General features: G+C 41.1%; 1 protein-coding gene across 3 annotated transcripts in view; it reads right to left on the bottom strand.

The window, feature by feature from the left end:
- Positions 1–2,791: 2,791 nt before the first annotated feature.
- RETREG1 (reticulophagy regulator 1) overlaps positions 2,792–12,534 on the bottom strand; it is a 158,134-nt gene continuing 148,391 nt past the window's right edge. For 2 of the 3 annotated variants that reach the window (XM_070357697.1, XM_070357699.1), the window contains 5 exons: positions 12,289–12,373; positions 9,492–9,629; positions 8,665–8,729; positions 7,919–8,045; positions 2,792–4,996 (listed from right to left, as the gene is read on the bottom strand). In XM_070357697.1, coding sequence (XP_070213798.1) covers positions 4,503–4,996; positions 7,919–8,045; positions 8,665–8,729; positions 9,492–9,629; positions 12,289–12,373 — 909 coding nt within the window. In that variant the 3' untranslated portion in view covers positions 2,792–4,502. The remainder of the gene's footprint in view (positions 4,997–7,918; positions 8,046–8,664; positions 8,730–9,491; positions 9,630–12,288; positions 12,374–12,534) is intronic. The other variant, XM_070357698.1, reaches the window with a different exon arrangement.

Below are 12,534 nucleotides of genomic sequence, written 5' to 3'. Positions count from 1 at the left end.
CTCTTAATCTACCCTCCAGCACACAGAGATCGTTACAATAATTCTCCTCAGCCATCTTTTCTCTTGTGTGGCTCCTTCTGCTCAAGAATGGTTATCTGTTGCCCATAGATGAAGGTTACATTCCTTTGCCTGGTTTTCAGTATCTCCTATCACCTCTCCTCACTATCTATCTCCAGGAACATGTGTGTTTTTTCCCAGACTACAAAACAGTTCTCCAGCACCAGCTAGTGTCCTCCAGTTCAACTTGATTCTAACACTATCTATCTGGAGATGAAGTCAGATCCCACAGGTCAAAGTGCTCAGTCCTGCACGACTGACCCCACTTCAGAAGCCAATTCCAGGTCCAGGCTGTGGTGCTTCTGACCAACTGGCTGTAAATCAGAGGTTTCCAAGACGTCCTCTTCAGTCTTGAGTAATTTACTAGAGCAGCTCACAGAAATCTGGAGACTAGTTTACTCACTAGATTACCAGTTTACTACAAAGGAAACAGGGGTGACTTCTAGGTAGCTTCAGTCGTGTCTGACTCTTTGCGACCCCGTGGACTGTAGCCTGCCAGGCTCCTCTGTCCATGGGATTCTCCAAGCAAGAATACTGGGGTGGGTTGCCGTTGCCTACTTCAGGGGATCTTCCTGACCCAGAGATCGAACTCACATCTCCTGTGTCTCCTGCACTGCAGGCAGATTCTTTATCACTGAGCCACCGGAGAAGCCCTACCAAGGAAACTAAAGGATGTAAATGAACGGCCCAATGAAGAAATACTTAGAGTGAGGTTGGAAAGGTCCCAAACAAGAGATTCTCTCTCCCTGGAGTTTTGGTTATGACATCCTCTCAGCTAGCCTACCCAGGCCTGTCCAAAAGTCACCTCATCAAGATAACAAAGACACATTTATCATTCTCATCATTTAAGACCTTCCAAGGGTTTTAGGAGCTCCATGCAAGGAATGGGACAAAGACTAAATATCTGTATTTTATTATCACAAAATCACATACATAATATCCTACTGGTTATAAATTAATACACCTTTGTTTGAGATTTTTCTGTCTTGTTAAGGATAAGAAATTCACAAGTAACTAATAGCATAAAGATGGGTCAAATACAATGAGATACAAAGGAAGTGGCAATGGGTATTTAGAATAGAAAAATGGCATCAACTAGGGAGATAAGTTTACATTAAGGAGTTGACATTTCAGATGGGCACTGAAGGAGGTGGGGATAATGAAGACTTCATCTGTAGGTGGAAAAAAGGGGCTAGAGAAGAGATCCTGTGGACAGAGGAAAATAAGCGGCATATTTAGGAAGATTACATACCTAGCTTGTGTGATACAAAAGATATGGTAAAGAAAGGGAAATGAGACAAGGAAGTATTAAGGTATCACCTTTGGGTAAAGAGTTGAATTCTAGAATTTGCTGTTCACTTTGCAGTTGGTAAACAGTAGAGACTCAGAGTGTTTCTGTTTTTATGGGCATGAGGAATATAACTGGACCTTGAGGAGATCCAGCAGCAGTATCTGCAATTGACTGGAGAAACAGTAGAAAAGAGGAGGTCTATGGCCAACAGGTCCCTGATAAATGGCGAGCCCACTGGCCAAGAGAACTTTGAGTTAAATCTCTCCTCGGCATATCGAGGTACTATGTTAAAGTGTTTTCAAAAATCACTTCTGAAGACTTTTAGGGTGAAAACAGTAAAAATGTTGCAGAATGAGAATATAAATACTGCTTTAAACCTAGACTGACCTTCCAAAAGGAACTTGAGCCCTGCTTTATTGTTTCAGATCAAAATGCATGATCAGGGTATGCTTTTCCCATTGTATGGTTTTGCTCAGCACTTCCTATGAGAAGTGAACAAGACATCTTTCTATAGCTCCTCTACAATTAAAAGAAAAATCCATGCTTCCCATTTTAATGATTGTATAAATTATCATAATAAAGGATCTGTAGTTTCCCACTGAACTGAATCAATCACTAGGTTTATCATTAGCACATCTTAAAACCAGAAACAGGACTATATGTAATGTCCCCTCCACCCCAACCTGCCAGAAACACACACACACACAAGATGAAAACCCTCAACATCCCGATGTTTGATAGACTTAAGAGTACCATTATTACGTTGTGTATATTTATAGTCACATAGGGCTTCCCTGGTGACTCAGTAAAGAATCCGTAAATTCGTAAAGAATCTGCCTGTATTGCAGGAGACCTGGATTCAAGCCCTTCATCAGGAAGATCTCCTGGAGAAGGAAATGGCAACCCACTCCAGTATTCTTGCCTAGGAAATCCCAAGGACAGAGGAGCCTGGCGGGCTACACTCCATGGGGTCGCAAGAGTCTGATATGGCTTAGCAACTAAACCACCACCATTCTTCAATAAATGCTATTAAAGTGCATATGTAGTTAGAATGCAAGTGTCCACAGAGAGTTGGTATGTCTCCACCATAGGGTGGTAACACATTTTTCTACCCTACCTACCTCCCTCCCTATCCCCAACCCCTTTTAATTGATAGTTTATAACATTTGATTCTAGCTTTATGATTTATACCATCAAATCTTGGAGTTTATCTCCTTGTAAGCTTGTAAGCTTCAGCCCATGGGGTCGCAGAGTCGGACACGACTGAGCAACTGAACTGAACTGACTGAAGCTTGTAACACGTTCTTTAATTATTTGAGTTATTTAACTTATTTTTCTCCTCATAGAAGAAACTTAAAAGACCTTTAAACTTTCTGACTTCATGGTCAGAAGTTTTTTCCAATGAAGAAACATACACATAAAAAAAGAAACCTGGTAACAAACTATTTTATAAATACGTGACTGTATTTTTCTTCATGTCCAGAAACTCTTGCTGAAACAGAAGTCAGGGATATTCCTCGCAAACCCACACAGCTCATAGATCTAACACCAGGTTTCCATTTGTACCGAAATGGGCAAGATGATGAAGGCACGGGCTCACTTTTGTATTGATAAAGGACATCAAACACAGTCACGAGGCACTAATAACAAGGAAGCATCATCAATCACGAAAAGCAAGCGGTCAGAGTCTTCAGTCACTTCTCTCCCTTTAACATTTGGCAAAATTTAGTCTAGATATTTTAATACCTCAGAAAGAAAAACAAAATATGAGATGTTACATTAAAATGTCAGGTGATGTATTATTACTCTTTAGACACAGAAGGGAAGGGATGAAGTAAAGAGAGGGGACCTCAGATTTCCTGTATTCTTGGATTATCCTTCCTTTCTGAGGGGCTCAGATGTCTGTGTGCATCTGTCAAAATGCCAGCTCTACCTGAAGATTGAAGAGATGGTTGGTAGCTGCTGACATGGTCCCTCGACACTATTAAAAGTTTCTATCGCACAAACAGAAGTAGCTTGATTTCTGCTCTTTAGTCCTTTTAAAAACCTAAGTCGAATTTGATTATAAGTAATCTAAAATGTTTAAAGTAAAAGAAAATATATATTCTAGCTTCCTAAGAAGAAACAGATTACATGTTTTGACTTCAATGGCAAATAAATACACTTGAAAGCCAGGCAAGTTTCTCTCCTGCCAGGGAGTCAGACTATGAAAACAGTTCTTGTTTCTCTGCGGTGGATGACCACATCACTCATAGAACATACCAGGAACTATTTTAAGAGACTTTTCTGTAATATCAAAGATGAGGGTTTAACCTAGTTCTGAGCAGGCAGAATAAATCTGCACTCACAATATCCTTCTCACAAATACATGACAACTGAAACAACAAAGTGCAGCCTATTTCTGTTTACATCAAAACCACGTAGACACGTGATATCTAAGTACTTGCTTTCTACACGCTAATATCACCCATTGCCAAGGCTCGAGCTGGCAGTCAATGGAGCATGCCATTTACAAGGAAGCCTAAAGTCTACAACTGCAGAAATAACATGGAAATGTATCAGCCTATCCAACATAAATATATTTTCAAAAAATTATCCTAGGAAATTGATTTTAATAGTCTCTCCCAAGTCTTTCAACCAAAGTGACTTTGATAATTTTTGTCTTTTTATGTCAAAATCCACCAAAAATTTTTAACTGTGTCCAAGTATTAGGAACAAGGAGCCAATATAGCATGTGTTCACAATTGTTAGTATTTCAGTGAGTTACAATAAACTGTTTTTGCATGCTTGAAAAATTGTGAAGAAAATGTAAGGAATACTTATGGGAGGATCTCAATAATTGGGTGTTTCCATTTTACTTTAAAAACAACCGCTAATGTTCAACTCCGACAACACAGTGTGTGTGTATATACATATATATAAAGTTCATTTCCATGCTCATTACATAAAAATAACTATGAGAAATATCAATCTATCAGTGTCAGCTGACATATATCCAATGAATTCACTGCAGAAGGAGGGAGAAAGACCAAAAAAAATTCTAAAGTAATCAGTAAAGCTCACAGTTTGAAAAGATTTGATTTTTTTTTTCTTTTTTGCTTGTTTGAAATTTTTTTGGTAGTTTGTGCTCTGTCATAATAAGCTGATTCCCAGACTAATGGCCTCCGAGCAGATTTGAAAGGAAACCTGAAGACTTCTTATTTTGCTGGGCTTCTGCTTCCTGGTCTTGTGACAGTCCCAATTCACTCTCAATTTGATCAAGCTCTGACTGGTCCAGGAGTTCAAAGTCATCGCCCTCCTCCGTGTCTGTGTCCTCCCCCAGGCTGGGAGCAGCCTGAGACAGCGCTTGGCGCACGCCTGCCAACTGGTCTTTGACCGCGGCGGTCACCGCGGCCGTGATGACGTCCCCAGCCAGGTCGCTCATCAGGTGCAGCGTCTGGTCACTGCTCAGAGGAAGGCTGAGACCAGCTGCTGACTTCTTCTCTGTGCTCCGTCTGGAACCGCCGTCCAACTGCTCCTTTTTTCTCTTGAGCTCAGTGGGCAGGCCAAGGCTCAATTCATCTTCATCGTTTGTTCCCGTGCCATTTTCTAGCGATGGAAAATCTGAAAGGTCTCGAGAGAAAACTTCCTCACTAGGTCGGTCAAGGTCTGTAAAATGCAGAATAGAAATTGAGGCTTAAGCACCATAATAATTTTTTTTTTAATGATTCAACTTTTAACTGATGAAGCTGTTGTTGTTTAGTCTTTAAGTTGTGTCCGACTCTTTGGCAATCCCATGGACTGCAGCCCATCAGGCTCCTCTGTCCATGGGATCTCCCAGACAAGAATACTGGAAGTGAAAGTGAAAGGCGCTCAGTCATGTCCAGCTGTTTGCGACGCCATGGACTGTATACAATCCATGGAATTCTCCAGGCCAGAATACTGAAGTGAGTAGGGTAGCCTACTCCAGGGGAACAGCCTACTCCAGAAAAACCCTCCAGGGGATCTTCCCAACCCAGGGATCAAACCCAGGCCTCACCCCATAGTCCATGGGGTCACAAAGAGTTGGACAAGACTGAGCGACTTTCACTTAAGAATACTGGAGTGGACTGCTGTTTCCTTCTCCAAGTGGGATCTTCCCAACCCAGGCATAGAACTCGGGTCTCCTGCATTGCAGGCAGATTCTTTACCATCTGAGCCACCAGGGAAGCCCCTGAGACAGGATGCTTAAGATTAAAGGGTTTGTTATGCTGGTCTTACGGATGTTTACAGCTTGTAGAACTTGAGAGGACTTCAGTGAGCCTCTTGTTCTAATACACTTTAAAGATGAGGAAATTGAGATCCACAGAAATTATGTTACCTGTGCAAGGCCATATAGTAAGTTAATGACAAATGCAAGGCTACACTTGGGTTTTCCAATCTCCCAATCTGTATTATTTCAACATCACACAGCCTTCTTCCTTCCTCTAGAAAAAGGAAGTGTGTTCTTGCCTGTAAATACATGTGTAAAATAATTTATTCATAATCCTTTATTATAATTGCTTATATTTTCAGTATATGGTTAAAATGACTTGAAATAATCCAATGAGACTAGCAAAAGTTATTGCACAAGAGTTGTCTGAAATTTTATTTTAAATTGTACTTAACCTAATTATAAAAGAGAAGAAAGCTTTTAAAAAAAAAAAAAACTACCTTGGAAGAAGAATATGAGCAACCCTGGAGTCAGCTTTTGATTCAGGAAACCTGTCCCCCATGGTTCAGTCCCTCTTAATGAGCGCTAGCTCTGGATACGTGGGATTAGCTTTTCTCTTCCTCTCTCCCACAACTGTGGTCTTTCCTGGTGGCTCAGATAGTAAAGAATCTGCCTGCCATGCAGGAGACCCGGATTCCATCCCTGGGTTGGGAAGATCCCCTGGAGATGGGAATGCCTATCCACTCCAATATTCTTGCCTGGAGAATTCCATGGGGTCACAAGGAGTTGGACATGACTGAGCGTGTGTGTGTCTCACTATTTCCCATTACTGCTATAAATAATGCCACCAGATATTCCAGAATTTTTTTCATTGCCAATTATTTGTTTTCAAAATAAAGGAAGAATTTGACATTGACTGGCTTAGATTTTTTTCTCACACTCTTAAATAATAGATTTTGAGATATAATTCATATCCTATAAAATTTACCCTTTTAAAGTGTACGGTTAGGTCAAGAAGCAACAGTTAGAACTGGACATGGAACAACAGACTGGTTCCAAATAGGAAAAGGAGTACGTCAAGGCTGTATATTGTTACCCTGCTTATTTAACTTATATGCAGAGTGCATCATGAGAAATGCTGGGCTGGAAGAAGCACAAGCTGGAATCAAGATTGCTGGGAGAAATATCAATAACCTCAGATATGACGATGACACAATCCTTATGGTGGTGAAGAAAGTGAAGAGGAACTAAAAAGCCTCTTGATGAAAGTAAAAGAGGAGAGTGAAAAAGTTGGCTTAAAGCTCAACATTCAGAAAACTAAGATCATGGCATCTGGTCCCATCACTTCATGGGAAATAGATGGGGAAACAGTGGAAACAGTGTCAGACTTTATTTTTCTGGGCTCCAAAATCACTGCAGATGGTGATTGCAGCCATGAAATTAAAAGACGCTTACTCCTTGGAAGGAAAGTTATGACCAACCTAGATAGCATATTCAAAAGCAGAGACATTACTTTGCCAACAAAGGTCCGTTTAGTCAAGGCTATGGTTTTTCCAGTGGTCATGTATGGGTGTGAGAGTTGGACTGTGAAGAAAGCTGAGCACTGAAGAATTGATGCTTTTGAACTGTGGTGTTGGAGAAGACTCTTGAGAGTCCCTTGGACTGCAAGGAGATCCAACCAGTCCATTCTAAAGGAGATCAGTCCTGGGTGTTCTTTGGAAGGAATGATGCTAAAGCTGAAACTCCAGTACTTTGGCCACCTCATGTGAAGAGTTGACTCATTGGAAAAGACTCTGATGCTGGGAGGGATTAGGGGCAGGAGGAGAAGGGGACAACAGAGAATGAGATGGCTGGATGGCTTCACTGACTCGATGGACGTGAGTCTGAGTGAACTCCAGGAGTTGGTGATGGACAGGAAGGCCTGACGTGCTGCAATTCATGAGGTCGCAAAGAGTCGGACACGACTGAGCGACTGAACTGAACTGAACTGAACTAGGTGGTCTTTGGTATATTCACAAGGCTGTACAACATCTCCACTACCTAATTCTAGAACATTTTCATCACCCAAAAGGAAACATATTAATTACCAGTCACCCACCAGTCCCTCTTCCCAGCCCCTGGCAATCACTCATCTAATTTCCTTCCACATGGATTTGTCTGTTTTGGACATTTCATGTAAATGGAGTCACACAATGAGTGGACTTGTGTGTTTGGCTTCCTGCCCTCAGCATATCATGTTCAAGGTTTATCCATATTATAGCAAGTGTCAGTGTTTCTATAGCCCAGTGATATTCCATTGCATAGATGTAGCACACTTTATCCAGTCAGAAGTTGACACAGTTAAATACTTTTGCATGGACTCAAAATAACACTCAGAGCATCTACAGGTGTGAACATACCATCAGAAGTGTCTGTCTGTGGAGTGTATCCTTCTGAGAGGTTGAAGGTCCCATTGTCCGTCCAGGAGACCTCAGACACATCGGTGTCAGACACAGACAATTCTTTGGCAGCAGTGGTGAGGCTAATCTGTATTAATATAAATGCCAGTGACACATTTCAAACTCCTATGGGATGTCTTTCTAAAAATCCAACTAACACCAAAAATGTCAGAATAGTAAGAACCAGATGAGTATTTTCCCTTTTAATAGTTCAATCATTTTAGAGAAATAGGAGAAGTTGTATTAATGGAATTTAGAAAGATGGTAACGATAACCCTCTATGTGAGACAGCAAAAGAGACACAGATGTATAGAACAGTCTTTTGGACTCTGTGGGAGAGGGAGTGGGTGGGATGATTTGGGAGAATGGCATTGAAACATGTATAATATCATATAAGAAATGAACCGCCAGTCCAGGTTTGATGCATGATACAGGATGCTCAGGGCTGGTGCACTGGGATGACCCAGAGGGATGGTATGGGGAGGGAGGTGGGAGGGGGAGTTCAGGATGGGGAACATGTGTACACCCATGGCAGATTCATGTTGATGTATGGCAAAACCAATACAATATTATAAAGTAATTCGCCTCTAATTAAAATAAATAAATTTAAATTTTTTAAAAAAGGAAAATCATTCCAGTTTTGGTACAAGTAGATACACTGACAGGCAAACAACACAGGAACGAATTGAAAACTGAACAAAAAATACCTTAGGACAAAGAGCTGAAAAGTCTAATTCACTGTCATCTTTGTGACTTTTTTCTTTATCTGCTTCTGTTGAGAAAAAATTTGGAAGCTTTCAGTTTCCTGGCCAGCTCAGACAGAGTGTATTTTATCCATTATATATCCTGATCCCCCAATCCTCATGTCCTTCAATGTCTCCCTGTAATTAAATGTTTGCATATAACGAGCTTCACATATTTGCAAGTGTTTGGTTCCCGAGGGAAATGGTCCATACCAGTGGCTCTCACAGCGTGGCCCCTGGACCACAGCAGTAACAGCAGCACTGGGAATCTTTTAGCAATACAAATTCCCAGGCCCTCCCCCAGACCAACTCAATCAGACACTAACTTTAAGACGCTCTCGAGATCCATCTGGTGCTTGCTCTAGTTGAGAATCTATAAGGTCAGAGGCCAAGTTAAAATGTGAAAAAGGATCGCACCGGCCTTCCCTCTATTTTCTTTTTCCATGGCTCCCACTCTCTGCCCTACCTGCATCATTCGTTATTTGCAAGCACCTACCCCAAAAGCAAACAGTGTCGAGAAAGGAAACAATAAATAGCAAATGTAGACCTCCGGAGTCTTTCCTCTTTCCCCCGATAGTTTGGATTAAAAAGCCACTTTAGTATGTGTGTGAGAAAAGAGTAATAAATGCTTAAGTAGGAAAAAGCTATGTTACTTTGTGGGGGGATCTGCTTCTGTAATAATATGTAGTTAATGGCTAAAACACCCTAAAATGCATTCAAAGTGATCTCATAATACAGAGCCAGCAATGCCTCCTTTCAGGTGTGGAATCTAAAATCCAAACGTTACCTACCAGATCTCTCACGTTTCTTCTGGTTAATATATTCTCTGATTCCAAAATCTAGTTTCAGGAGACATGACTTGATTTTGCTGTATATTTTTTGTCCAATATCATTACACTTGAACAGTGGACACAAAAATGCACACAGCACTGAAAGATAAGGAGGAAGAGAGGTTAGGGGAAATGCCCTTGCTTTCCAACTACCTATTAGTATTTCACAAAATTGTTTCAGTTCCTTTACGGACAAACTGGAGTTTTTTCCCTTGGGGAAATGCCTCTGTGAGATAAGTTCATAATTTCATTCTTCTCCTTGTAATGAAAACATTTTCTCCTACACATACACACACACTCACACACACCCCATGATCACTGTTCTCAAAGACTTGAAATTAGATAACCCATCCACTCAACCCTCTTACACTCAAAAGTCATACAAAGGTTACATGCTTCTCATACAACAGTCCTGGATGAAAATATCAACTCTACTTATTTGTTAAATGACATTTCTCCATAGAAAAGTTATCACTATCCATTAGCCTCTCATCAGTCATATTAGGATAACACCACCATCTCTGGGGGTTGCTGTGAAGAACAACTGAGATGAATACAGACCATCTGAATAATGCCTGGCCCATATTTAGACACTCTTTCCCTGGCTCTCTTCTCCTTTCTCTCTTAAACAAGGCAGCTCAAGGGCTGAAACATTCTACATGAGTTATACCTGGGAGAATGAATTTGAGCCCTGACCATCTGCCTTCCCTTGTGGCTCAGTTGGTAAAGAATCCACCTGCAATGAGGGAGACCTGGGTTCGATCCCTGGGTTGAGAAGATCCCCTAGAGAAGGGAAAGGCTACCCACTCTAGTATTCTGGCCTGGAGAATTCCACGGACTATACAGTCCATGGGGTCGCAAAGAGTTGGACATGACTAAGTGACCTTCACTTCACTTCATCTGCCTTTTGTGCTAGGCTTTAGGAATATGAAAAGAAATGAAGATCAACGCAGTATGCCCTAATCAACATTGCATGCCCTCATGTTTATTTCTTTGCAGTTGTCAGGACACATGCCCATTTACCTTTTTTAAATAGGAGTTGTGAACTCAAATATCTTTAGAAGCTGAGAAGGTATATGTAAAATGTAAAGGCTGGTGCAAGAAAAATAGGGAAATAAGAAGGTTAGTTTAGTGAAGAGTTGCTGCCCCATTTAAAAAGGTGGCAGGGCCAGAATGTCACATTTTTCAGGAAAAGCATGAAGGCACAACTTCTTTACAGCACTTTCGAGTTATAGTTGATATATGATAAATTGCATACATTTAAAGTGTACAGTTTGAAAAGTTTTGACACATGCATATAACTAAGAAATTATCATTATGACAAATAAGGAACATGCCTGCCAGCCCCTAAAGTTTCCTCCTGTTTCTCTTAGCCCTTCCTCTCTCCTGCCTTTCCCCGCCCCACCCACCCCATCCCCAGAGAATCACTTCTGTGTGTTGTCACTAAAGATTACTGTGAATTATATATAAATGGAATCGTATGGTGCGTAGTCTGTTTTTTAACCTGGCTTCTCCCACTCAACTAATTACTTTTATATTTATCCAGATCTTTGCATATATCAATTGTTTAGTGTTGAGTAGTAATCCACTGTATGGATATATCACAATTTGTTTGCCCATTTATCTGTTGATGGACATATGAATTATCTTCTGATTTCGGCTACTACAGATAAAGTGAAAGTCGCGCAGTCATGTCCGACTCTTCGCAACCCCATGGACTATACAGTCCATGGAATGCTCTAGGCCAGAATACTGGAGTGAGTAGACTACAGATAAAGCCTCTATGAACATCTGTGCACAAGTCTTTGTGAAGGTGTATGCTTTCATTTCTCTTGGGTAAATAAATACCTTGCTTTGAAATGGCTGGGTCATTTGGAAAACTGCCAAATTGTTAGCCAGAGTGGCTGCGCCATTTTACTGATCCATGAGAACTCTAATTGTTCCATATCCTGCCTAATACTTGATACAGTCAGTAGTTTTAATTTCCGCCACTTTGGTGGGGGTATAATGATGTCTCATTGTGCTTTAAAAAAAAAAAATTCTACTTCTTTATTATTTTTGGCTGTGTTGGGTCTTCTCTGTAGCTGCGGTGAGCAGGGGCTCCTCTCCACTTGCTGGGCAAGGGCTTCTCATTGCTGTGGCTTCTCCTGTCGTGGAGCACGGCCTGCAGGGTGTGTGGGCTTCAGCAGCTGGAGCACGTGGGCTCAGTAGCTGTGGCTCCCGGGTTCCAGAACACAGACTCAATAGTTGCGGTGCGTGGGCTGAGCTGCTCCAAGGCATGTGGCATCTTCCCAGACCAGGGCTCAAATCCATGTTTCCTGCTTTTGGCAGGGGGATTCTTCACTACTGAGCCACCCAGGGACATCCTCATTGTGCCTTTAATTACATTTGAGCTGCCAATCATGCACAATGGCAAAGGAATTAATGTGTTTAGGCGAAAGGAATTAATGTGTTTGGGCGAAAGGAATTAATGTGTTTGGGTTGGGGAGTGGAGAGTATAACTTTATTGTTTTATTGACATAATTTAAAATAAAATGAGTTGCTTACAATCTTGCTTTTTGACAGTGATTTGTACAGTTGTGGAAAAGCAACATGTCTCTAGAAAAAGAAGAAACTTTGAAGAGCAGAAAATTAAATAGTCAACTTGATTTATAATCAAGAACTCATACCCGCTCTTCTAAGCTATGGAAGTTCTTAATAGACCATTAAATAACATCGTATGTGTTGTATCAATTAGCTGAATGTTCTACATACTTACACAGTAGATAGCTGAGTATAACCCCAGGAATGTAACTTCCCAAGATGGTAAAAAAGGTGCACACGCTGCAGACCAGGAGACAAAACTAGAAGTAACAGAAGTAATGGGACAGTTACTCACTCGCTCATAACACCAAGACACTTCAGAGCACAGGATACACACACACTTATTGATCTATGTGTCATCTATCATGTTATGGCAAACGTTCTTCAAACACTGTTCTCTGCACTTAGATCTAATGACTGC

Source organism: Bos mutus, chromosome 20, assembly GCF_027580195.1.
Source record: "Bos mutus isolate GX-2022 chromosome 20, NWIPB_WYAK_1.1, whole genome shotgun sequence".
NCBI classification, from domain to species: Eukaryota; Metazoa; Chordata; class Mammalia; order Artiodactyla; family Bovidae; genus Bos; species Bos mutus.
This window is presented reverse-complemented; position numbering and strand designations above follow the sequence as displayed.